The sequence below is a fragment of the Aotus nancymaae genome, unplaced genomic scaffold (assembly GCF_030222135.1).
Source record: "Aotus nancymaae isolate 86718 unplaced genomic scaffold, 86718_ANA_hifiasm-v0.15.2.pri h1tg000010l, whole genome shotgun sequence".
NCBI classification, from domain to species: domain Eukaryota; kingdom Metazoa; phylum Chordata; class Mammalia; order Primates; family Aotidae; genus Aotus; species Aotus nancymaae.
Window position 1 is genome coordinate 43,230,004 of NW_026988421.1, and position 27,720 is coordinate 43,257,723.

Here is a 27,720-nt window from a genome sequence, read left to right on the forward strand (position 1 = left end):
CACAGCAAATCATTCGAAGAGCTATTACTTTACCCCTAGGTATCTGTTTCATGGCCTGCTCTTCCCAGCACTGCTTTGGAGACAGCCACTGCTTCCCCCTCATCCCCTCCATTTAAACAAACCTCACTGTCCTTGTACTTGCCTCACCGTTAGCTCACTCTTTTTTCTTTTAAGATTTGCTAATTCAACATGAGAAAAGGAGCTCCTGTTATGAAAATTTTTATTTCTACTTGATTGGCAGAGTTTATGCCCCTGTCTGGTCACATCCTTTGTCCTTTGATAAATTTTGTTTCCTAAGTTGGTCTTATTTTACTTTAATTTTTCTGTGCTGGGTAAATAATACAGATATTAACTTGTTTCTGCTACGATTGTTTTGTGATTTGTCTTGTATTTTGCTTTCTTAAAACATAATTTAAATTTTTGTCTTTTTCTATTTCCCACTAAGCTTTAAGAGGCTTTCCCTTTGCAGAAGTTTGATAAACATAGGAAGATATTTTTAAAAGGAAGTTTAGGGGCTACCTGTAAGAAACACAGCATTAAATTTTTGCTGTTTTCCTCAGTGCCATGTTTACTTCCTAATTTCTCCCTTCTGCCAAAACACATAGTTTCTCCCCAAAGATTTTCTTGCTCAAATTAGAGGAAACATTACCGGTGATGCTGCCCTGAGAATGTGACTTATCATTTTTAAAACACAGAGGGAGTTTTAGAAGGACATTATGAAATAATGTAAAATGAAGAAATACCCATGCTTTTTTTGCTATAATTTTCTTCTACATCTTATCCATTGTTAGAACAGAACTAGACTAAACTTTTAATTTGAAACTTTAAAAAAAATTTTATCATGTTTATACAGGCATGCAATTTAAAAAATAAAATCGTTCTATACAACTCGATGTGAAAAACAGTAGTCTCCTGGTCCCAACTCCAACTGTGCCTTTTCCTGTTCTCCTTCAGCTCTTTTAGCTGAACCTTGTGGTATTTATCTCTATGTCTGTCACTCTTTTTTTCATAGTTTTTAATGTGTTTACTCTCGTGTCTCTACGTGATATGAGATATTGTTACTCTGTAAGTTTTGAATATAGGCATTCTCTGTTACTAACTTCTGCTGTAGAAGGCAAGGCTTTAGGGTCCTTCTGTGACTCCTCTCTCATGATCCCTACCCCCCAAACTCCATCACCACTATACACTTTCAGACATCCTATCCTGTCTTTGCTGTGCAGTTCTTTGTCCTTTGTTTAGCTCAATATGCAGTGTTTACATTATTACAGTTCCATAAATGCTATTCATGGCCAAGTCATGTAGTTTTCCATAATTACTTTCCTTCTGTGCACAGTATTTTGTTCCCTGTAGAGTTAGTCTTCGTTTTTTGCTTTAGTGGTTATCTTTGTACTTGCTCACCCTGAAGTTATGAAACTCCTCTCGAGATAGCCAGAGGCATCGGGTTTTCTGTTGGTTTCATCTCCTTGAGGACGTCTCTCCAGAGCATTCTGGCTGTTTGCTTTCCAGACCAAACTTGTGAGTTTCTGCACAGTCCTTGATCTCTCTCCTTCCTTGGCAACCTAGTGACTCCTGTTTCTTCTTTTCTCCATGTTTACTCCCTTGCTTTGGAGGCTGTATCCTCTGTGATTCCTGGAAAAGAGTATATAAGTGGTAAATATTTTAAAATCGTGTATGTATGAAAAAGGTTTTAATTTATCCTTAAGTTTATGCTTAGTGGTAATATGACTGGATATAGAATTCTAAGTGGGAAATTGTTTTCTCACAGGATTTAAAGGCCTTTTCTCAAAGCTTTCTGTTTTTCAGTGTTGCTTTTGAAAAGTCTTATTCTAATGATCCTTCATATAAAGCTTGTTTTTGATCTCTGGAGGTTTTAGAGTCTCTTCTTAGTCCCCATATGCTGAAATCTCATGACAGTGAGTGTTGATATGTAGGTCTGTTTTCTTCCATTAAGTTGGATATTCAGTGGTCTCTTTGGATTTGGAAATGTATATCCTCTGTGTGGTGTCATCAACCTGCCATTCTTTTTTTTTCTTTTAATTTCCCACACTTCACTGATGTATCATCCTTCCATCCTTAATCAGAAGTCTTGATGATTTTTTTTTTTTGAGACAGTTTTGCTCTTGTCACCCAGGCTGGAGTACAGTGGTGCAATCTCGGCTCACTGCAGCCTCATTCTCCCGGGTTCAAGCGATTCTCCTGCCTCAGCCTCCTAAGTAGCTGGGATTATAGGCACCAGCTACTGTGCCGGCTAATTTCCATAATTTTAGTAGAGACGAGGTTTCATCATGTTGGCCAGGCTGGTCTCAAACTCCTGACCTCAGGTGATCCACCCACGTTGGCCTCCCAAAGTGCTGAGATTACAGTTATAAGTCACAGTGCCAGGCCTTGATAATTTTTTAAAAGGAAATTGTAAGAAAACATGCTTCCCAAAGCTGTATTCTTATCAGTTCAATATTGAAAAAGGGTCATGATAATTAAATTGGCCAACCAGAATTTAAAAGAGTGCTGATAAGCATAAAATATAGGCAGTCACACATTTTACTTGACAGAGCAAATAAAGGTTGCAATGAATGAGTCATTCAAGCTATTTATTACTCTGGTGTTCAGTCCAGACTTGTGTCATAGACAAGTAAATTGATTTATCATCTGAAAAATCCAATGCTACCCACATAATTTGAGAAGATTAAAGGCACATCCCTTGTTTCAGTATGGTCCCTGAACATCCACATACCAAAAATATTCATACGTTTGACTACCCCAACCTTCAGCTGCTTTAGCCAAGTTAGTAGGACAGTTGTCTTCTAGGCCAACATGGTAAAAATACATCTTTAAATTTTTCCTAGACTATAGATTTAAATTTTCTTTTACCCAAATGATAGTTATACTAAAGCAATTCGTCAGATAGGAGTAGTGTTTCTCTATCATTGTAATTTTTTAAAAACTGGGTACTGACATGTGTTTCAAAAAGTGCTAACTTTGAAAAGTTCTGAAGCCACATGATTCATCTGTAGGACCTCCCCCCCACCCCACCTCCCCTTCCCCCCCACCCCCCCCTCCCCCCCCCACACACAAAGGCTGCTCTTAGAATGGTAAATGTTGAGTGGGCAAACTTCATGGTGGGGATTTTATGTGTCTTAATGTAAGCTTAATTCTGGATATGAATAGTAATCTTAGCACATTTTCATGTGGGATTGTAATGAATCTTCTTTTTTTTTCTGCCAGCTTTTTGGAGACTGGGAAGCCCAGCTGCGGAGAATAATGAAACTCATTGCTGGAGGTGGCTTGTCTATCACTGGCTCTCACAACATGTGTGGGGACTATCTGTACAGCGGACACACGGTCATGCTAACACTTACCTACTTATTTATCAAAGAGTGTAAGTCTAAAACAGACCTCCATTATAATTTCCTCACCTGCCATTTCTCATGGTCGCTGGTCCTCTGGTAAAGCATGTTTTCTGGAAAATCTGCTGAAGCAAGACGGGAGGCTTCAGGAAAGTCGCAGCTACATCTCAGCGCCATGCACCTGGCACCCAGGGAAATACGTGGAAGGACAGAACTGGTCTTCGTGAGGAGAAGGTGTCCTGGAGTGTCAGCTGTAGTACTCGGGTGGAGGCAGTTCCAAGTACAGCCTGCAGGGTGTGTTATGAGCCAGTTATACAGCTGCTGTAAGGAGCCAAATGGAAATCTCAAAGGGACACAGAAATCCAGGATCAAGCCTGACTGGGTGATGGTAGATCATGTATTGATGCAGCAGCCATTTTATCAGCACTTGGCACTATGCTACATGCCTGAGGGTACAGTAATGGGTCAGACTCATCCCTGTCCTCAGTAAGACCATAGGCTCAGGGCTGAGGCAGATATTAAATGGGAAATTTCCCTTAAGAAAGGTACTTAAAAATATTTTATTGTGAAATTACAAAATAGTATCATAGATATCCCATATATGGCTCAGATTTAATATATATGAGCATTTTTCATATTTAATTCAGATAACCCTTTTAGAAAGGAAATGAAATGTTAGTATAATTAAAGTGGCAGGCACTTCAAGACATTAATAAAGAGAGTCAGCAAATAACAAGTTGGATTGTGGGGTACAGAAAACAGGTGGTAGACTGGGCTAAAGCCCAGTTTTGTTCTTGAAAAACTAAGATAAGGAAATACAGGCAGAGAAGAGAAATGTGCTTCAGGGCACAGATAGAAAAGAGAGATTAGATGTTCCTATGCTTATACTTACTATTTGAGCAGTATAGTGAATTCTAGCAAGGTCTACTAAGAATTTTCAGGGTATAATCTAGCCCTTGTAATGGGATGTAACTGGATGTGGACCATGAGAACCACATAGACCAGATGTCAGCAACCGTCAGGGCAGGATTCCTGGCTCCTGCTGCCTGATACCTGAAATTCTTTAATGGGGTCAAGGCTTTTCCATCTTGACAATAAGGCGATGTGTCATATTGAAAGGTAGAGGCCTTTGTACTGTCACTTACTAGCTCTATGACCCTGGGAAGAAACTTTAACCTCTCTAAGTCTTAGTTTCCTCATCTTTAGAACAAGATATTCACATCTACTTCATGGGTTGGGAAAAAGTTTACGAAAATTAAAATAGATGGCATGTATGGATACTAATAGAGTCACATGGAGATTGAATGGTAGCTGCTACCTGTTTTTGTATTGTCAAGGTATCAAATACAAATATTACTAGAATATTCCTACCCTGACTGCTCCATTTAAAATTTCAAACTGCCGTTCACTCCCTATACTTCTGATCCCCCCTTATCCAGTTCAACTTTCTTATTTTTCCACAGCCTTTAACACCTAACATAATGTGTAAATTACTTAGTTATCATAAGTATTGTCTCTTATCTCTTTTCCCCACTAGGAAGTGATCTCCCCACAAAGGCACACTCCTTGCCTTTTTTGTTCATTGATCCAGGTACCTAGAGCATTCCTTGTCCTTGGCATGTAAGAGGCTCAACGAATATCGAATATCAGTTAAATGAAAGACTGGTTCTTGGACCCCTTAAGAATCCAGTAAAAGCCTGAACCTCCCCTGCTGGTGTGGAGAGGGTAGATCATATTCAAACAACGTTTTACCTAACATTGCAGAGCCTCTGAATCCCACAATTGAGAATGTAAGATAGAAAGGCCTGCACTAATAGAGATTTTGATGTTTTTCTCAGGTGATTTCTCAAATGGGGGCAGGCAAGTATTTATCTGGCACCATTTTCTACCTTTGAGAAGGCACTTGAACTAGAATTCCCAGCCATCTGGATGCTTTTTTGCTTGTATTTGAAAAATGAAAATCTCAAAGACTTTCAGATTAGTGTATGGTTGCAGAACTTGGAAAGCAGTACAGTTAAATCAGTTATGACTGCTTAGTCCTATGGACCAAAAGGTATTGATTTTTATATAAAGCATCAACCCCAAATTAGCTAGAGGTAAACTTAAATGTCAATGGATGGTTTTTTAAAATGAAGCATGATGGATTAGCCTGTCCTTATTTGATTAGACTCATCTTTTAAACTCTATTTATGATTATATGAATCAAGAACCAAATAGGAATTACTATCACTATTATAATCACAGTATAAAAAGCTGTTTCTGTTCTAAACTTGGTTACAGTTAAATGAAAGCCCTTAGATTCACTAGATCTGTTTTCAAAAGGAAAGACTCAAGGTAATTGGATTCAGAAGTAGTAGCAGAAGCATCGTCGGGTGCCCTTAATGTCATTTGAATAATGGGACTAATGCAAATCTCTTCACCTTTCAGATTCCCCTCGACGTCTCTGGTGGTATCACTGGATTTGCTGGCTTCTCAGCGTAGTTGGAATCTTCTGTATTCTCTTAGCGCATGACCACTACACTGTGGACGTGGTGGTGGCATATTACATCACCACGAGACTCTTCTGGTGGTATCACACTATGGCCAATCAGCAAGTGAGTTTCCCCCTTTTTGATTTTAGCTTTATTGCTTCTGGCTTGGTGTTGCTGGCTTGGGCAGGGTGCAGAGAATCCATGGATGTCTTAAGTTTCTCTTTCTTAAGAGGTAATAACTAAGATTGTATTGTCTTGTGACATCTATCCTCTTCAGAATAAAGAATAAAAAGTTTATTAATATAATGATTTAAGGAATTACTTCTGTCTAGAACAAGTATCACACTTTCACTGTCCATGAATAACGAAAAATATTTTCTAAGCCTGTGTCCCTTGTTGCTTGATTCACTTTCCTACCCTCTTCTCTGTACCCTGGGCCCATCACAAGCTTAATACTTAACATTTAATTAAGTGTTAACATTTTTAGCATAGAAGAGGAATACCTTAAAAGCTAATTGAGACAAGAGATGAGTGAGCCATAAGTTCTCCTTGCTGTCCCCGAATTGGGATTTTTTTTTACTGAGATGTGGCTCAGTTTGTAGTTGAGTGTGGAACATTGTATGGTGATGAGAGAGAGAAGCTGAGATATGTGGGTGGATGTAGGGCAGGTCTGGGGTCCTTTGGGAATTTTAGCATGGCAAATATTTGAACTAAAAGTGAAAGATTGTGAGAAAAGTATGTATGTTTCTTTGTTATCCTAGGTGCTAAAGGAAGCTTCCCAGATGAACCTCCTGGCCAGGGTGTGGTGGTACAGGCCATTTCAGTACTTTGAAAAGAATGTCCAAGGAATTGTACCTCGATCTTACCATTGGCCTTTTCCCTGGCCGGTAGTCCACCTCAGTAGGCAAGTTAAATACAGCCGGTTAGTGAATGACACATAACAGCTGTACAAAGTGGGGAAAAGACAAATTGTCCGAAGTGCTAAGAACTCCATGAGAGAAGATGCCATAAAATAAACACCTCCCCAATCCTCTTATCTTTCAATGGTTACCTAGACTTAACCTATTGAGTTACCTGGTCAGCACTGTGATCTTTTTTTCTCTCCAAAGGACCTGCGTTGGACAACAATAAAGAAAAATTTAACCTATCATGCACTGTACACATTTCCTGTTCATAAGTTTGGGATTTACATAACCCGCAACCACCATGTTCCTTTGTATATGATGCAACAGCATAAATGTAAGCTTTTATATCATAAGTTCTGGTCTTTCCAGGCACATCTGGAAATAAAGCATATTATTTTCTTGGGAAAACATACTTTTCATATCTCTTGCCCCAAAGATTGGGCTGTAAGCCATTTTCTAGCAAATGTCTCTATGAAGGTTTCTAAGTACCTGAATGGGGTTTGATTCTGAAATCTTTCTACCTGTTGCACCGATATTCAAATAAAAATGATAGACGCAGAAAGGTTTGGTAACTTTGGGTTTTGTAAAATCACAAAGACAGTGTTTCAAAAAGTGCAAAAAAAAAAAAAAAGATTCTGTTATAAAGTGATTTTCTAAGTATTTCCTAACTTTATTTTTCAAAATGATGTTATGAAAACCAAATTTAAAGATTTTTAACATGTCAGAGAGAAGGGAGTTAAAATTTAAAAATGCATCTTGGGAGAGAAATTTGTCTATGTTTCTAGTGCCTTTCTTGTCTTGATTGTATGGTCAGTAGGCAATCTTAAATGTTTTTATTTAAAATAAAGTATTCCATGAAAATATAAATGTATGTATACACTACTAAATTTTGCATTTATAGCTAAATTAAATCAGATGACTGCTTATGGTTTTAAAATTGAAATGACTTAAATAATGAGGTTGTTAATTAGAATCAGAGCCTGTTCACATATTGTGATCAGGTAGAATGACATGTACCATTTAAATTATTTTACCGTCTATTTGGTAGTTTGATTTTAACTACTCAATGAAAACAGCCATGAATATCTTTTTTTTAAAGAAAGTTTTGAAAATGATCACTTACCTAAAACTTGAAAGCTATGAATTAATTATCCATACTCTCATGACAGTTTTGTTGGTGAACAACAAATAAAGAGATCTATTTCTTTAAAAGATATTTGTGCAGAAACTGCATGTAACTCTAAGTTTTACTCCTAACATATGTATGTTTGGGGAAGTATTCTATTCTATACTTGCCAATGTGGAGAACAAAATAGTTTTTTAAGAATGAAGAAGTATATATATCCATTCTGTATTTTACGTGCAGCAGAATTATCTTCTGTAGGATTTTTTTGTGTATTCACAAGGTGATATTTGTATTGTAAAACAATAATGGTGAAGGAAATAAAAAGGCTTTTAAAATTTTGTTTGTTTTAAATCTTTGTAAAGTTATTATTCCAGAGAGTATACTGGTATCTTACAGCTTACCTAGACCATAAATTAATCAAAATGCACTTTTTAATAAAAACTGATACTTAAAACAAATGGCTGTTATTTCTACTGTGTTCACATTCTTCACAGAAGTCATAAATGAAGTCATTAAAGCAAGATAGAAAGTCAGTTTTAGAATTTCTTCATGGAGTGTGTCTGACATGGGACTTTTATTAATTATCTGGATTGTTTTTCTTGGGATTCCTTAAAATATATTCTAATCTTCAGTAAATGCTACAGAGTTTTTTAATATATGAAAGAGTCACATGTAAGTTAAATTCAAACTCTAGACCAATGTTTACTAACATTTTGAATTCTCTAATTCTCAACCAAGTCGGGTTTGTGTTTACTATAACTGGTAGTAATATAGCTTCTCTAGTGTAGATGGAAAGGAAAAGTAAATCCAAAGTGAGAAATAGAATGCCAGTACTGTGATAACCAGTGGTAATGGAAAAGAACTCTTTAAAAAGAAAAACATATTATTCTTTCTGGTGTGGTGACTAAAAGGAAAATGTCAACAGTGGAGATGTGTCTTTGATAAAGGATGTATCAAGGAGGCTAGAAATGTAAAACCAGAGGCTAGGTGGTGGTTCATGCCTGTAATCCCAGCACTTTGGGAAGCAGAGGTGAGCTGATCTCTTGAACCCAGGAGTTCAAGACCAGCCTGATCGATATGAAACCCTGTTTCTACAAAAAATACAAAAATTAACCTGGCATGGTGATGCATACCTGTGGTCTCAGCCTCTCAGGAAACGGGTGGGAGGATCACTTGAGCCTAGGAGGCAGAGGCTGCAATGAACCATGACCATGCCTCTGCACTCCAGCCCCAGCAAAGAGTGAGACTGTATCTCAGGAAAAAAAAAAAAAAATGAATTTAAAACCAGTAAAACTTCCCTGTGTGGGGCTTTGAACTTGTGTGTCAGAGAAAATGTGGTGGCCTCATTAGGCAAATAGAGCCAAACTCTCAGATAGGTCTGTATTTAACTGTTACAGCCTTTCACTAACTGAGTGTTGGTTGCTGCCATATTAAAGGGAAAGTAAGCTGAGTAAGTGGAAATGATTTATTGGCACTTGCTAAAAATAGGATTTTTTTCCCTAAAAAAGTAGAAATAATTATATAAAACTTTATTGTTAAGAGTTTATGTACCATATGAGTATCAAGAAATCCACTGCTGATTGTTCTTCATGACTGACTACATTGATTCATGAATTGACATATCTTCTGGGTCTCTAGTGTGCAAATTCCAGGAAGGACAAGGAGAAATTTCATTGTGTTCTGGAGAGTTGTAGTACACTTGATAAGTATTGCTTGAATGAGGACATGTGCTTTCTCAATGGCTTTTTTTTGGCTAACTTAACAGGTTAGGCATTTAACATGTATCAGTTAATCCTCACACAACCACAGAGTGTAACTATTATTCCCATTTTACAGATAGATCAACCCAAGTGACTCAGATATATTAAATAACTTGCCCTGGGGCATGCAACTGGTAACTGGTAAAAATCCTATTGGAACCCAAGTTTTCACCCTCCCCCACCAATACTGTTAGCTTTCTACAAACTTCAGTAACAGTCTTCAGTAAGAGAAACCTATGCCTATGGTCGTAAAGCATACTCTTACTATGGAATGAGTAGCAAGAAATTTACACCATAGGTGTGAGAGGAGAGTTTGATGGATTGCTATATGTTTTATTTGTATCCCAAGCACATGCCAAATTTGGATCAATTTGATAAATATCTCATAATAAATACCACATACAATGGAAATGTATGCCAACCTTAATTTGACCACCAATATACAAAAAGTTTGAACCAGATTTCTGAATTTACTAGAAAACAATATACTGCTTGGATCACTAGATATTGACATCCTTTATTTTTTTTCTCCCAGTGGTCAAGAAACAATTTGAACAAGTCAAAGCTGTTGACTAGGCATTCTGCTTATCAGCACCTTGAAATACTTACCTGTCTCTTAGTTTACAGTACAAGTCATAAGGAAATTACATGACCTTTCACATTTAAAGTGATAGTTGATATAATTGAATGAATATCTACCATGTTTGTAACTTTTTTCTATTTGTTGCATTTGTCCACTCTTTTTTTCTCTCTAGTTTTGAACAATTTATGATTCTATTTTATCTCTTAGCATGCCAGTTATTCTTTTTACGCATTTTTAAATGATTGCCCTGGAGTTCACAATGTAAACTTTTTTTTGAATATAAGCCTGCCTTCAAGTGTAGTGTAGGCATTTTATAACCACACATTCCCAATTTCTCATTTCTGCCCATAGAACATTGCCGTCATTCATTTCACTTATCCATATGGTATTATCACTCAATACGTTATTACATTTATTACTTTGGACAATCAATTACCTCACAGATCAATTAAGAAAAATTAAAGATTTTGTTCATTTTCACTTATTTATTCTCTGATGCTCTTCTTATGTAATTCAAGCTTCTAACTGACATCATTTCATTTTGCCTGAAGAACTTCCCAGTTGTTGCAGGGCAGGTTGGCTGGCTTTTTTTCTTTCAAAACTTTAAATATTTCACTCCAATTTCTTCTGGCTTACCTAGTTTCTCATGAGAAGTCTGCCATAATTTTATTCTTTTCTTCTATAGGTAAAATTTTTTTCTTTTGGCTTTCAAAAATTTATCTTTGTCTTTGCCTTCCTACAGATTTAATATGAAATGCGTAGGTGTAGTTTTTTGTTTTTGGTATTTATTTTTGGTGTTCTCTGAGCTTGCTGGGTCTGTGGTTTGGTGTCATTAATTTTGAAAAGTTGTCAGCCGTTCTTCTCCGTTTTCCCTTTGTTTTGGTTTCTAATACTCGCATTGTGATATGTTACACATTTTGAAATTGTTCCACAGTTTTTTGATGTTCTATTTGTCCCCAGCCCTTTTTTTTTTTTTTTTGGTTTGATAGGTTTCTATTGATATATCTTCTAGCTCACTGTTACTACTCTCCTTGGCCATGTTTGTTCTAATGATGAGCCCATCAAAGGCATTCTTCATTTCTGTTACAGTGTTGACTATTTCTAGCAGTTTCTTTTGCTTCTTAGCTCCAAATTCCTCTGCTTCATTTTTTGCCCTCCCTTTTGACTTGGGCTTCCCTAAGTAGTCCTTCTCAGAGAGGGTCTGTGTCTTGTATCTGTTTTAACTGTAATTCACCATTTTTCTTGTTGGAGCTCTATTGGTGTGGTGGTTAGATGTTGGATAGGGGGAGAGTTTAACTATCTGATTAAATCTCAGTTTTTAGGACTTTTTTGTTGATACATTATATGGGCTACATATGATATTTTGTTGCATGTGTAGAATGAGTAATGATCAAGTCAGGGTATTTAGGATATCTGTTATCTCAAGTATTTACTATTTCTGTGTGTTGGGAACATTTCAAGTCCTCTCTTCTAGCTATTTTGAAATATACATTATCGTCAACCTACAAACATTAGAATTTATTCCTTCTATCTAACTGTATGTTTATACCCAATAACCAAACTGTCTTCACCCCACTTACCCTTCCCTGCCTCTGGTATCCATTTTCCTCTCTGTCTTCAAGAGATCAACTGATTTAGCTTCCAGTAATGAGTGAGAACATGCAATATTTGTATTTTTGTGTCTGACTTATTTAACATAAGGACCTCTAGTTTCATTCATTACAGCAAATGACATCATCTCATTCTTTTCTGTGGCCAAATAGTATTCCAGGATGTATTTTTACCGCATGTTCTTTATACATTTGTCCATTGATGAATACTGAGGTTAACTCTATATTGTTGCTACTGTGAATAGTGCTCCAATAAACATGAATGCAGGAACCTTTTTCATATACTGATTTCTTTTTCTTTGGATAAATATCCAGTAGTGGGATTGGTGGATCATATGGTAGTTCTATTTTTAGTTTTTTGATAAGCTTCCATACTATTTTTCACAGTGGATCTACTAATTTACATTCCCACCAACTGTGTGTAAGAGTTCCCTTTTCTCCACATCCTTGCCAGCATCTATTTTTTTGTTTGTCTGTTTTGTTTTGGTTTTGGTCTTTTTCAATAATAGTCATTCTAACTGTGGTTAGATGATTAACGATGTTGAGCATTTCTTCATATACCTGTTGGCCGTTGTAGGTCTTCTCCGTTGAAAAATCTCAATTCGTGTCCTTTGCCCACTTTTTAATGGAATTATTTGGTTTTTTTTTTACTGTTCAGTTGCTTGCATTCCTTGTATATTCTGGATGTTAGTCTCTTGTTGGATGAACAGTTTGCAAATATCTTTCTCCCATTTAGCAGGTTGTGTCCTGACTCTGTTGATTGTTTCTTTTGCTATGCAGAACCTTTTAGTTTGATTTAGTCTCATTTGTCTATGTTTGGTTTTGTTGCCTGAGCTTTTGAGGTCTTAGCTATAAAATCTTATATTTAAGTCTTTAATTCATCTTGAGTTTATTTTTGTATACAGTTAAAGGCACAGGTCTAGTTCCATTCTTCTGCATATGGATATCCAGTTTTCCCAGCACCATTTACTGAAGAGGGTGTCCCTTCCCAGTGTACATTCTTCACACATTTGTCAAAAATTAGCTGTCTGTAAATATGTGTATTTATTTCTAGATTCTCTATTTCGTCACATTGGTCTATGTGTCTGTTTTTATATCTGTATCATATTTTAGTTACTATATCCTTGTAATATATATTGAAGTCAGATAATCTAATGCCTTCAGCTTTGTTCTTTTTGCTCAGAATTGCTTTGATTATTCAGGCTCTATTTTGATTTTATGTGAATTTTAAGATTGTTTTTTCTATTCCTGTGAAAATTGACATTGGTATTTTGATAAGAATTACATTGAATCTGCAAATTGCTTTGAATTAATATCATTTTAATGGTGTTTGTTTTGTTTGCATCCTGTTCAATTTCTTACATCAGGGATTTGTAGATTTTCTTATAGAGATATTTTACCTCATTAGATAAATTTATTCCTAGGTATTTCATTTATTTTTTGTAGCTATTGTAAATGGTATTGCCTTCTTGATTTCTTTCCCAACTAATTCATTATTGGTATGATCTAATTGTTACTGACTTGTATGTTGATTTTGTATCCTGTAAGTACTGAATTTGTCAGATTTAAGAATTTGTTGTCTTTGGGTTATTCTAAATATAAGATCATATCATCAGCAAAAAGGGACAAATTGACTTACTCTTTTCCAATTTGGATACCTTTTATTTCTTTTGCCTGATTGCTAGGACTCCCAGCACCATGTTGAATAAGAATGAAGAAAATGGGCATCCTTGCTGTGTTCCAGTTTTAGAGGAAAGACTTTCATCAGTGTGATGTTAGCTGTGGCTTTGTCATATATGGCCTTTATTATGTTGAGGTATGTTCATTCTATGCCTGGTGTTTAGAATTTTTATGATGAAGGGATGTTGAATTGTATCAAATACTATTTCTGCATCTATTGAGATAATCATACATTTTTTGTTTTTCCTTTTGTCACTGTGATGTATCCTGTTTATTGATTTGCATATGTTGGACCATCCTTGCATCCCTGGAACAAATCCCACTTGATCATGGTGTATTATCTTTTTGATATGCTGTTGGATTCAGTTAGCTGGTATTTTGTTGAGGAGCTTCAGGGAGACTGGCCTGTAGTTTTCCTTTTTTTGTTGCATCCTTGTCTGGTTTTAGCATCAGGGTAAGGCTGGATTCATAGAATGAGTTGGAAAGAATTCCCTCCTCTTTAATTTTTTAGAATAGTTTGAGGGGAGTATTGTTAGTTTTCCTTGGTAAATTTGGTAGAATTTCACAATAAAACCATTCAGTTCTGGGTTTTTCTTTGTTGGGAGACTTTTTCTTACTGATTCAACTCATTTCTTCTTTTTTTTTTTTTTGTTCAGGTTTTTCATTTTTTAATGATTCAGTTGCAATAGGTTGTATGTGCTCAGTAATGTATCCATTTCTTCTAGGCTTTCTAGTTTGTTAGTATATAGTTGTTCATAATAATCTCTGATGATCTTTTGCATTTCTGTGGTGTCAGTTATAATGTCTCTTTTTCCATTTCTGATATTGTTTACTTGGGTCTTCGTCTTCTTGGTTAGTCTAGCAAATGACGTGATTTTGTTTACCTTTTCGAAAAAAACAGCTTTTTGTTTTATTGAATCTTTGTCTTAGTTTTTTTTTGGAGGTGGGGTGGAGGTCTCTATTTTGCTTAGATCTGCTCTGATCGTCATAATTTATTTCATACTATTAATTTTGGGTTTGATTTCTTCTTGCTTTTGTAGTTCCTTGAGGGGCATCATTAGGTTGTTTATTTTAAATCTTTCTACTTTTTTTGCTGTAGGTGTTTATTGCTATAAATTTCCCTGTTAGCACTGTTTTAGCTGTATCTCATAAGCTTTGGTATGTTGTGTCTCAATTCTCACTGGTTTCAAGAATTTTAAAAAATTTCTTTCTTAATTTTTTCCTTGACCCAATGGTCATTTAGGTGCATGTTGTTTATTTTCTCTGTATTTGTATGATTTCCAAAGTTTTTCTTCTTATTAATTTCTAGTCTTATTTTATTGTGATCTGAGATTCTTGATGTGATTTCAGTGTTTAAAAATTTGTTGAGACTTGTTTTGTGTCCTACATATGGCCTATTCTGGGGAGTGTTTCATATGCTGATGAGAAGAATATGTATTCTATACCTGTTAAATGAAGTGTTCTGTAAATGTCTTAGATCCATTTGCTCTAATGTGGTTTAAATCCAAAATTTCCTTGTTAATTTTCTGTCTAAATGATTTGTCTAATGCTGAGAGTGGAGAGAAGTTCCCAACTATTATTGTATTAGATTCTGTTCCTTTAGATCTAAGAATATTTGCTTCATATATCTGAGTACTCTGGTGCTGGGTGCATGTGTTTAGAATTGTTTTATCCTCTGACTAACTTGTCAAAAATGGTAAATAGTTACAAAGAAGGTCATTATATAATGATAAAGGAATTGGCCTTTTGGTTTCTGTTTGCATGGAATATCTTCTTTCATTTCTTTACTTTTAGGCTATATATGTCTTTGCTTTGAGATGAGTTTCTTGTAGGCAGCATATAGTTGTGTCTTGTTTTTTTAAATCATTCAGCCAATCTATATCTTTTTTTTTTTTTTTTTTGAGACGGAGTTTCACTCGTCGTTACCCAGGCTGGAGTGCAATGGCGCTATCTCGGCTCACCACAACCTCCGCCTCCTGGGTTCAGGCAATTCTCCTGCCTCAGCCTCCTGAGTAGCTGGGATTACAGGCACGCACCACCATGCTCAGCTAATTTTTTGTATTAATAGAGACGGGGTTTCACCATGTTGACCAGGATGGTCTCGATCTCTTGACCTCGTGATCCACCCGCCTCGGCCTCCCAAAGTGCTGGGATTACAGGCTTGAGCCACCGCGCCCGGCCTCAGTCTATATCTTTTAATTGCAAAGTTTAATCATTTTCATTCAAGGTTTTTATTGATGTGTGAGGACTTATTCTTGTCATTTTATTTGTTGACTTGGTAGTTTTGTATATCATTTGTTTCTTTCTTATTTATCATTGTGGCTTGGTGGTTTTCTGCAGTGGTAATATTTGAGCCCTTTCTCTTCCTCATTTATGTGTTTGCTTCTGTGTGTTCATGATGGTGAATACTGTCTTTTCATTTCCACATGTAGGACTCACTTAAGCATTTCTTGTGGGACCACTCTAGTGGTATGAATTTTCTCCACTATGTCTGGGAAAATTTTATTTCTCCTTCATTTATGAAGGATAGCTGTGCTAGGTATAGTATCCTTTGTTGGTAATTTTTTCTCTTAGCTCTTGGACTGTATTATTTCAATCTCTTCTGGATTGTAAGGTTTCTGCTAAGAAATCTGCTGTTAGTTTGATGGGGATTCCCTTATAAGTGACTAGATGCTTTTTCTCTTGCTGTTTTTAGAATTCTCTCATTGACTTTTGACAGTTCTATTATAATGTGCCATGGAGAAGAACTTTTTGAATAATGTAATATCTATGTGGAGATCTCTGAGCTTCCTGTATATAGCTGTTTAAAACTCTTGCTAGTGTTGGAAAGTTTTCAGCTATTATTTCATTAAGGAGAGTTTCTAACCCTTTCCTTTGTTCTCCACCTTCTGGTACACTGAAAATTTGAATCTTTGGTTGCTTTGTGGTGTCCTATATGTTACATAGGCTTTGTTCATTCTTTTTTAAATTTTTCTTTATTTTTGCCTGACTGGGTTATTTCAAAAGACCTGCCTTCATGTTCTGAAATTTTTTCTTTTGCTTGATCTAGCCTATTATTGAAGCTTTCAAATTTTGTATGTCATTCCCTGAATTCCTCAGCTCCACAATTTCTGTGTTTTTTTTATGATATGTATCTCTTTGGTAAATTTCTTTTTCATATCCTGAAACCTGAATTGTTTTCTGATTTCTTTGTTTTGCTTTTTCAGTTCTCTTGTATCTCACTGAGCTTATTTAGTATCATTATTTTGAATTTTTTATCTGGAATTTTATACTTTTTTTATTGGAATCTGTTGCTGAAGAATTATTGTGTTTCTCTGGAGGTATCATATTTCCTTGCTTTTTTATGCTTTGACTATCCTTACTTTGGTATCTGTGCATCTGATGTAACAGTCACTTCTTACAATTGTTTGCATTTGACTTTTAGTTGGGAATGACTTTTTTCTGAAGGTGTATCTATAGTATTGGTTGGATAGGGCACTTTGGCTTTGATTCTGGGTATGTGCAGTAGTTTAATCTCTGTATGATTTCTTTGGCTATAAACACCACCAGTAGTGTCTGATTTACTCAGTGGTTTAGGATGCTGTTAGTGAAGGCTGTGGTAAATTTTTGCTGGGGACAGGGGCAGCAGGTGAGCCTGCGCTTAGGCCCAAGTAGCAGCAGCAGCAAGCCAAGCATGCCTATCCTTGCAGGGCAGCATATATTGACACTGGTGTTAGCAGGTCCAGGTGGGCTGATTCTTGGACCTCCAGGTGGCCATCTCAGGTGCCAGCAGTTGCAGCAGTGGGCCAGGTGCCTGGGCAGCAGGCATGGAATGGGCAATGGCAGTAGCAGAGGTGAGACAATCCTCTGGCTTCCAAGCAGCCTGCATTGGTGGTGCTGGTAGCTGCAATGGGCTGGGTAGGCAAGTCTCCCAGGCCTTTAGGTGGCATATAGTGGTGGGTACTAGCTGTGGTATTAGCAGCAGACTGAGTGGGCCTATCCTCAAGAGCCTGGAAGGAATGCTTAGATGCCAACAATGGTTGATGGGGCTGGGGACTCCTAGGCCCCTAGATGTGCTCAGGCATAGGGATGGGTGGATCCAGGCTAAGCGTACCTGTTCCTGTTCTCAGGCCCCCAGTGGTATGTGTGGTCACTGACTGTGGTAGACAGGAGCAGGACAATCACCAGGCTCTTGGAGGAATGTTCAGATTGGGTTGGCAATAGTTGTGCTGTGGCTCTGCTCCTGGGGAGAGAAGGGTTGCTTTCAGTAGCAGTAGCCATAAATAGGCAGCTAAACAGCACATTCTTTTGCCACAATTGGCAGCCATATAAGCAGAGTAGGCTTTCCTCTGGGCATTTTTAAATGCATGGTGGCCCTGCTACTGGGGGTGGTAGGTTTGCTGCCTATGCAATGGCTCATACTTTGACCCTGGCAGTGCCAGCCAGCAGCAGCTCCCTGCTTTGTGTATGGGATGTCAGTGAGGCTCCAGGGATGTGAAGATTCAGGGGTTCTTGGGCCTCAGGGCAGTCTCGTGGAGACTGGGCTCTCAAAATAGTACTGTTTGGTACTGGGGGTATCATGGCACATGGTGTGAGCTTCCTTTCTGGAGCAATGCTATCTAGAAGTCTGCAGGTAGCCCCCTACATGAGTCTCAGGGCCTGTGTGGGTTGAGGGGCTCTCCTGTGGCAAGAATTGCAGAAGTCTGCGGTGGGAACGTGGACTGCTGGGAATCACTCACTTTCTCTTTCATCACAATTGGGAAATTCTTCAGGCCCCAGCTGAGCATGCTGCCTGACTTCCTTCTCCTCCCTTGCCTTTTATGTTTCCTGTCACTTCGCTGATGAATCCCAGTGTCCTCTCGTAGGTGACATATCCAAAGTGTGATTACATACTTACTATTTTGGTTCCTTTTTGTGGGGGAGGCAAGTACCATCTGCCTCTGGTCAGCCATCTTAAAGCCATGTCATGAATCTGTCTTTTAGTGGTCTGTTTCTCCAGGCTTGATCTTCATGAGTGTGGGAGTAAACCCACTCTTCTTGTCGTCTACTCTTTTCCATGACTGCAGCATTCTTTGTCTGCTTCCTTGAAGCCTTGACCCCTAAGTCAGATGGGAAGGCTAGAAAGGGCTGGAGTCTAAGGAGCAGCCTCCAGCAATTTGTCGGTTATCATGTAGATAGGTTCTTATTAGTTTATGGCTCTAGCGACTTCCACTCCATGTAAGCAGATCTTGGCCATGACTCTGAATGTATCTGTCCCTCTAGATTTGGGAACAGTGGTTGTACCTATGACCCCATTTCTGTGATGGGTCCAAGAAAACTTGTTTTGCAGGTCGTTCAGCTTTGTCTTATTGTAAGGATGATAGTGATAACTCCCAAGCTCTGTATATGTTGAAGCTGAAACCAGAAGACCTTGGTGACACAGTTTGCATGGTTGAATACATTTGGGAAACGATAAGCAGTTATTGGCAGAGCATCCTTAATGACTAAATACACAAATTTATGTGCTAACAACAGTTGAACTAAAAATTGCTATCAGTCTGCTTTAATGACTTCCAACTCTCAATACAAAAGATGTCCAGAAGAACATGAAAAAAATTAGCATTGAAGTGGAAAATGGAGGGGCTTCATTCAGGTGTCTTCTAATTAACATTGCACTGGGAACTTTGAGGCCATTCTCTAGGTTTCTTAGTTGTAAGACTTGTCAGAGCCATTAATGTGCTAATGTGCGTTGTGACTCTCCTGGAGAGGACACAGGATGCAGCTGTATGCTAGTTCAAGTGTCTAATGGACAACTATTAATTTATACGAGGCAGTTTCAGATATACTGCTCTATGAAAATGCATGTTCTTGAAATAACTATCAGGGAAAAAATAATACCTCTCAAGAGAGCAAGTTGAAAATGGAACCCCAATATACCTTGTAACAATAATGGGTGTCATGAATATATGCTGAAGTGTAGCAACATATGTCAAAAAGGGCAAGTTCCATCCTCTGAGGGAGCTTCCTTTGTGGTGGGGCTCTAAGCTCTGCAAACAACCAGATATTTAGGGGTACCTATGGCAATGTTATTTTTATTTTGTTATTTTTATTTTTACTTCAGAATGATTATCAGAGTGTTTTGTAGACACTTGAATCTCTGGGTGCCAGTTTTGTTCTTTCCTTCTGAATTGTCAAAAGGCAGAAATGGATCTGCCTTTTTAATTGGCGTGGAATATCTATGGTACAGAATCAAAATATAAGTCATCATGCTGAGGTGCTGCATTTTTATCGGGCACTCAGTTGTAACTCTTATAACCCATACGGAATTTTATGAAGAATAGCTGCCAGTCACATCCTCCAAGATGTTCTATACCACCACCGTCACCATACCAACCCTCCCAATCAGGCCAGAGCATCAAGTGTGGCTCTTTTAATAGTCATTAGATAATAATGCATCTTTTAAATGAAACAAACCAACAAAATCTCATTGAAGAACATTATAAATTTTGGGTCCATATATTTACTACAATACTATATTACATCACGTAGGCAGAGATTTTTCTTAGCCTTTGTATGAAGTAGAACTGAATTTCTTCTCTGCAACTGATTCTCTCTCATGGACATTAAATTTTATACTGACGGTTTCTTTTTTCTTTGGTGTTTGGGAAGCTGAGTTTAATTTATTGTCCATTCTTAACAACTGTACAGAATTTTAGTGTATGCATTTGTGCTTTTGGTATTATCTTTTTTTTATTTTTCTTTTATCCCAATTTATTTCTATTAGTAATTGTTTAATAAAAAATACTTTTGTGGAAATAAATTGAGGTCAATTCTATACTGACATATAATTCCTTTCTCAGAAGCTCCCAAGCATTTTGATGGATCAGATATTCACTCTCACTGGGCCTCTGTGGATTGTCCCTGCATGAGTGATAAGGGTCTCCATTGTGATGATGGATTGGAACATGGCACTACGTCTTGGCTCTGTGATACCCCAGTGGCACCAGGCTTTTCATGCAGGGTTGATTGATAGTGAGAAGTAGAACATTATTTTGTGCTTTGTGGGTTTTCTTTCAAGGTGATAAATTTAAAATCTGGTTAGGCACTTTTTAAAAAAAAAAATCTTTGACATCACATGATGGAGCCCTAAGTATTGGCCAGCTCTAAGCATGACACTTTACCAGTAGCCTTTAGCATCCCCTTGTGGCTAACTTTGTAGAGCACTTGTAAATAGACCTCTTCATTGGTTGTTGATGGCTATGGATAGTTCTGCTCTTTTTCTTTTGAAGGATGGAGTGGTTGTAATCTGATTTTTGCTTTCCTGACCCTTGTGTTAGTTTGCTTCATAAGCCCTTGGGATTTCACAAATTCTCATCAGTTGCATTCTTGGATAATAAAGGAATAAAAATAGTCTGACAATAAGGATTAGTCTGCCCAAGATTGAGGCTGGCCACAGAACCCTGTGAATTTCAAGGCTAATCTTTCATTCAATCATTTATACATTAATCATCCCCTCTTCTCTTTACCTCCCTCCATTCATTCAGCAAATGTTTTTGTGTTAGCACTGGGAGCTGGTGTCAAACAAAGTAGACAAGGGTTCCTGCCTTCATAAAAGTTTATAGTCTGGGCTGTTTTCAAAGGATGATAAAGTAAAGCTCAATCAATGAAGACTCTACCAAATTAGATTATTTGGATTTTAAGAAAAGAGATTATGAGAAATATAACAGATAGATGAAATTATTTCCTTCTTAAAAACACGGTTTCTCTCAGAAGTGCCATTGGCTTGCTCTTGAACTTTGAAACCTTGTATATGTATATTGTATATATGTCTTTAGCATTGAAAGAAGAGCATTAATGTTCAGATATTGGAATCTCTTCTGGTCATCAAGGAAATTATTAAATGCTTCCCTCTGCTCTGTTTCTGAAAGTGTAAAAAAGGTATTTTAGAAAGACTTTTCTATTTTAAAAAGGTTTGCTGAATAAGCCCTATTTAAATTAGAAATTTCAATTACCCATAATGTCTCATCAACTTAAATTTTTAATTGAGAATTTGTGAAACAACCTGAAAGAAACTTCCGGATTAAGCCCAGATGACAAGGGAGAAGTTAGGATTCTTCTAATGAGTTAGTGGTTCAATGAGTTAGTGGTTCAATGTGTCTAGTTTCACTATGAGATTTTTCTGCTTCATTATTGTTTCTTTGCAGTGCCTAGCATAGTGCTCAAGACATGTTCTTAAAGTTGTTGAGTGACTTTTCCTAGGAGAGTCTCAAGAAGCATCCACAGAATTCCTACTTCTACTCTAGACTACAGAACAGCCTTTTCCAAAAAGACATGTTAACGGCCTGGAAGTTGCATTCTGTGTTTGTCTGATGTCTATTAAAACTCAGCCTTAGGCAGAAGCATAAACATAAGAATTTCCACCCTGAGATCTGTGGGCTTGCCACGTCATAATCTAAAAACATAGACCTCAAGAAAGGAATGGAGGCGATCCCTGACCTAAACCTAAAGCTCAGCTTATCTTCACTATCCATTTTTCCACATAAATTAGTTCCTTCAGTCTTTTAGTTTCTTTCCTACTAGAACTCCCTCTTGGAGTTCCATTTTCTCTTGCTATGTAAATCAGTAACCCAGGTGTGTGGGGTAATTCTGACTAGTATGGACAAAGACTATCCAAAATGCTATCTCAGTAGTCTGATGGAAAATTCGTATTTGGGCAACTTCATGATTATCAAGACTTCTAATATATTGGGAAATTTTAGACAAAGAGAAAATGAGGTTGTCAGAGATTTATGTCCAGCAGTCCTCAACTCCAGCCCATGATTAGAAATAAGCCTGTAGCAAGAAAAAGTTTATCTGACAAAATCCCCGTGTTAAAGCAAAACCCAAAATGCAGAGCTACTCCTGAATACTTTCTCTTGACTATCTACTTGTCTGAGAGCAGTGTGGATACATCCCAAACTAGTGCCTGATAAAGAATCATCAGGGACATTGGTCAGTAACAAATATGATTGCTTAGAAGGAACCTCAGAACATCAAGATAAAATGTCAGGTGCCTACAGTCTAGAATACTTGGTCTATGTTGTGGTGCATCATTTTTTGTCAAGTTATGGTGTATGATATTTTCTATTTATTTAGTCAATTGCTTTTCTTTAATTCTTTTTGATGAGTCCTTTTTTTTAATTGGCTTGGATGAACCAAGATAGGTTCTAAAATAACTTGGGTTACCTAAAACATTTTTCAGTGAGTGAGCAGGGATTGTTACTCCTGTAGGCAATTCCAGTTTACATTATTCTGGAACTTCAATCAGGATAGTACATGCACCTTTATTTCACACCTAGAGCTTTGTCCAACTCTTTTCTCATGGGCTTGAGTCTAAGATGCAGTAGTGCTTGGAGAGGTATAGTCACTTCCAAATATAGATGGTCCTTGACTTATCAATGGTTTGACGTACAACTTTTCAACTTTACAATGATGTGAAAGTGACAAACATTCAATAGAAACCACACTTCAAGTACCAATAAAACCATTCTTTTTTTCACTTTCAGTACAGTAGTCAATCAATTAAATGAGCTATTCAACACTTTATTATAAAATAGGCTTTGGGTTAGATTATTTGTCCAACTGCAGGCTAAGGTAAGTGTTCTGAGCATGTTTAAGGTAGCTTAGGCTAACCTATGTTTAGGAGGTTAGGTATATTAAATGCATTTTTGACTTAAATATTTTCAACTTACTATGACTTTATCAGGATATAACCCCATCACAATCTGAGGAGCATTTGTATAAACCCAGAGTAGTTTCTGAAAGGACACATATTATTCAGACTATTGATAGAGCTGTCTAATCTCTCACAGGCCTCCTGATCCTAGAAGCTGCTCTAGTTCACACCATCACAACTACAAACCCTTAAAATCAGTGTGACCATCTATCTTTGTGTTATTTGGGAATGTAATGTATTCTGCAGACCACAGTGAATTGTGCAGGTACCCACTTGTCTGGGGAATCCAAAAAGCCTTTGGGGAGTAAATAAAGGTGGCAATAAGAAGTTCAAAGAAAATGCCTCTGCTTGGGAGATGAGCTAGGCACCGTCTTTCTATTTAACTTGTGTATCAGGCACTGAATAAAGGTTTGATAGTTGGACGGATCAATGAATATACATGCCCTACTGTGTTATGAAGAATGAGAGTAATCACCCAGGGGAAACAAGAAACTACAGAAGGAGGTAGAGAAAGTATGGTGTATCCAAGAGGGCTGGGAACTCAGATATGTGTTCAAGTCCCAACTCTGCTGTTTACAGGCATTATGCCCTACAGAAAATGACTAACTTACAGGCATTGTGCCTTAAAGAAAATGCCTATTTTCTTCTCAGAGCCTCAGTTTTCTTCTTGACAAATTAGGGACAATGTTATCTATCTTGTAATAGATAGATATCTATCTTGTAGCATAATGTGGGGGAGTCATGGTCTGTGAGTACAGATTAAATACTCAGTAAATGATCACTGTTTTTATAGAGAGGGAAATGGGGAAGAGAGAACTGAAAAGGAGGCCCCTACAGAGGCAAGAAAAAAGTACTGGCTAATATAAAGATGGACCCCAGCTAGCGTGAGGCAGACCAGGGCAAGCCCAGACTCAACCTTTCTTTGAACTCCTATCCAAATATATTTACATCCTATAACCTTTGGTAACATAATTGCTCTCACATTTTGCAAGTCTGGCGTGCATGGACAATGGTTGCTGGAGTATTGATGGACTCTGAAATAGCATGACACAGGATCTTTGAGGGTGAGTACCCATATACAGTAGCAATTAAGCAGAAACACATGTGGCCACCATGATTTATTGGCACCTAAAATCTGCTTCCCTTGCCAGCTCTGTGTCATCACATGAAGGAATTGGAGTTTGAACTGCTTTCTGCTAATAGTATTTATCACCATGAGAAGAGGTTTCAGTCAAAGCACACTGTGTCTTACGCATTCTCTTTTTAATGAAGAGCCTGCATTCATGAAAAGGCACGTATTTGGCTTCCCTTTGGGGAGTGAAGAAATGCTCCTTGGTATTTTAGGATGTTTTGGGGCAAAGAAACCCAAAATTAAGAAACCAAATTCATTTTTGGAACAGGCATGATTTGGCTGTTAAAATGTTTGTTTTGGAGGCTTCTCTGAAATCACTGGCTCTGAGTTTGGCCAGAGTCGCATCATTGCCAGGCCTATGAGAAGTGTGTTCATTACATGCCTTATTAGCCAAGGGAGCCTTTTGACCTTTGGCTGGTGTTTGACTGTGACAGGGTCCCCTAGCAGGGGGTAACAGGTGAGGATATGTCACCAACTTCCTTTTCACAGCAGGCAACATTAGCAGGCAATATTACAAGCACTTCAGTGAGCCTCATGGGCTCCATACCAGAGGCCAGCAGACGAATTTGTAGGCATTTGCTAGCTCCGTTTCTCCACAGGCTCCAGGGATGAACATGTACAGCAAATGGCTTGAAAAGGAATCATGTCCAATTAGTGCTGCTGGCACATGTTCCCTTTGGAAATGTCTCCGTGCAGGATCCGGGTGCACATTCCGATGCTCATGAGCTGACACCAGACGGATTACTCGACAGGGCTTGCTCTTTCTTCTCATGCAGTTTACAGTGGATGCTCTGAACCCCTATGGGCAAGTGGCTACCTAACAAGGTTTCCCTTGGGGCTCCTGGTTTCTGAGCACAGAGGCATGCAACTGCAGGAGGGCAGAGGAATGAAGATAGAGAGAGAGCCAGAAGGTCTTGTCTCACAATCTCTGTGCCAATTGTACTCAACACACAGCAAAAGTTGAGGAGGGGAGGAGAGGGAGAAAATGATTCTTCCTCCAGGAGAGGAAAATGTCAATATATTCAGCCACACAACCCCCACACACTATTAACATTCACTAAGTGTGAATTCAAACAAAAACTCTCCCAAATTAGATGGGAAGGTATCTGAAATGTCGCTTTAACACATTGCAAGTATGGAGAACTGGAACAATTTGGCTTCCTGCAGATCTGGGCTATCAAAACTGGCTTAAATTCTTAAGATGTTCAGGTCTGAATCACCAATTAAAATCAGTAATAACAATGAATTTACCCAGGCCTTAGAAAATCCATTTTCTTGTTGGAAATGAAGGGGGCCCAAATCCAAGTCTTTCTCATTTGACAAAATGATGAGGCATTGATGGCAATCTTCCTACTGCTAAAAAGAGGTCAGAGCAGGAAAGGCAGCCAAACTCAATAGCAAAGCCTGCTGGTTTCCATTCTACTTTGGAGCAGAATTTCACAATGATAATCCATATAACCACACCCAGTTTCTCCCAGTATTTTACTCTACTTACTTTACCGCATATCAAACTATCTTATCAATTAATCGTATCCGGAGACATGTGTGCACTTCTCCCTAAATCCTTTGGCAGGCATATCATAAACTAAAATTCAAAATTTGTTCACAGTCTATTTTTCTTTTGACATAGAACTTACAGATAATGAAATGTACAAAAGTGTATAGTTGCTGTTTTGACAAATGCATGCACTTATGTAACTCAAACACTTCTCAAGGTATGGAAAAAGTTCCCTATACCTCTTCTCACTAGATCCTGGCCAGCCCTCTGCTCCTCCACACCTATAGGTAAATGTTCACTGTATTCGCACTAGTTTTCTACGATAGATTTTTTTCCCACTGTGTATTACTGTGTATTTATATGTGTGTGTCTGTGTGTGTGTGTGTATATGTGCTTGTGTGTGTGGGAGAGTCGGTGGATTTCTTTTCATGCTGCATAATATTTTTTAGATTCATTGATATTGTACATTAGTAATTCATTCTTTTTTATTTGGGAGCAGTATTCCATTGAATGAATGTACCACAGTTTGATATCTGGACTGTTTATAAGTTTTGAATATTATGAATTAAGTGACTAAGATTTTTGTGTGTTTTGTGGGTGTCTGTGCATGGGTGTGCTCACACATGTATATGTGTGTACATATATATGTTTTCATTTTTCATGAATAAATACCCAGGTGAGGGATTGATAGGTCACAAGGTAGGTGTACATTTAATTTTATAAGCAGTTTCTAGACCTGCTTCTAGAAAATTTTTCTTGCTCTTAAAAAGAGACCTAGTGATGAAAACCCACTTCCTCTGGGCAATGTTGTGTCTAGAAGTAATACATAGAATTTCTGTGGCTCTGGAGAACAGCTGACAGATGGAAAGGACCTGGATCCTTAATGATATTATTGGATGCTGAAACAACCAACTCTGCGGCTATTCTCCTTGGAATTTCTGTTTCTTGAGTGAACAATTTTCCTTATTTTTTAAGCCAGTTTGAATCAGAGATTCTTTTCTAATTTTACAGAGTAAAATTGTCTTGATAAATTTTACTAACGTATTACATATATACAGAAAAGTACATGGAGATTAATTTTCACAGATTGAATATACCTGAGTACCTGGCCTCCAGGTGAAGAAACACAATGTTGCCCGCACCAAGGTCGCCTTGAGGAAGAGGGGCTATAGCTCACACATCATAAAAGTTAGAAATGAGAAAATAAAATCAGAAGCTTGGATGGGTTCATTAGTGAATTCTATCAAGTATTTAAGGAGGGAATTAACCCAATTTTCTACAAAAATGAAATTAGACCTCCCTCACTCTTGCTCAAATATTCTTTCTCTCTCCTGGCTTCTCTTCATCCTCCAAACCTCTCATGTAGCCACACTGTCAATATAGGTTTGCACACTTCATTCAGCAAGGGAAAAGTCCTATACTTAGCTAAAACAGTAATCACTGAATTTTCCTCAAGTTGTCCTGGATTCATGTTGAGGGAAGTTGGGAAGGAGGGGCCACTATGATAAAGTAACCCTGCAAAGTGCTTATTGTCCCCGCTAAACCTGTTGGAAAACTAAGGGGTCGGAGAATAAGTTGTGTCACTTAGGCTGGCCAAGTGACTTTGGACAGTCTGCTATTTGAACCTCAGATATTATTTTATTTGTAAAATGAGTAGAATAATAGTAGCTACTTTATAGGGTTGTCTTTCGGGATTGAGTGCGAAGGGCTTAAATGTATTATGGGGGCAGTAGGTAGCAAAGACCATGTTCTGGTTCATGGGGTAATTTCTTTCTGGTTTCCACTCTAAGCAGGAAGTGATTCTTCCCACCAAACACGATCATCTGAAAGACTGAAAATCACTGGCAGCACAGGAGCCACATGCAGACCTGAATGGAGCCACTTGCTGAAGTTTGAAGACAGAGCTGCCTGCAGCCTTTAGCAGTTTAAGGAGAGAGG

General features: G+C 37.7%; 2 protein-coding genes across 8 annotated transcripts in view; both read left to right on the forward strand.

Annotated features, from left to right (window-relative positions):
- SGMS1 (sphingomyelin synthase 1) overlaps positions 1 to 8,197 on the forward strand; it is a 324,408-nt gene extending 316,211 nt beyond the window's left edge. For all 7 annotated transcript variants that reach the window (XM_012467580.2, XM_012467576.2, XM_012467581.2 and 4 more), the window contains 3 exons: positions 3,223 to 3,376; positions 5,772 to 5,938; positions 6,577 to 8,197. In XM_012467580.2, the coding sequence (XP_012323003.2) occupies positions 3,223 to 3,376; positions 5,772 to 5,938; positions 6,577 to 6,756 (501 nt within the window). In that variant the 3' untranslated portion in view covers positions 6,757 to 8,197. The remainder of the gene's footprint in view (positions 1 to 3,222; positions 3,377 to 5,771; positions 5,939 to 6,576) is intronic.
- Positions 8,198 to 17,056: 8,859 nt separating this feature from the next.
- Positions 17,057 to 27,720, forward strand: part of LOC105727592 (putative neutral ceramidase C) — a 99,373-nt gene continuing 88,709 nt past the window's right edge. The window contains exon 1 of the mRNA XM_021671728.2: positions 17,057 to 17,312. Coding sequence (XP_021527403.2) covers positions 17,057 to 17,312 — 256 coding nt within the window. The remainder of the gene's footprint in view (positions 17,313 to 27,720) is intronic.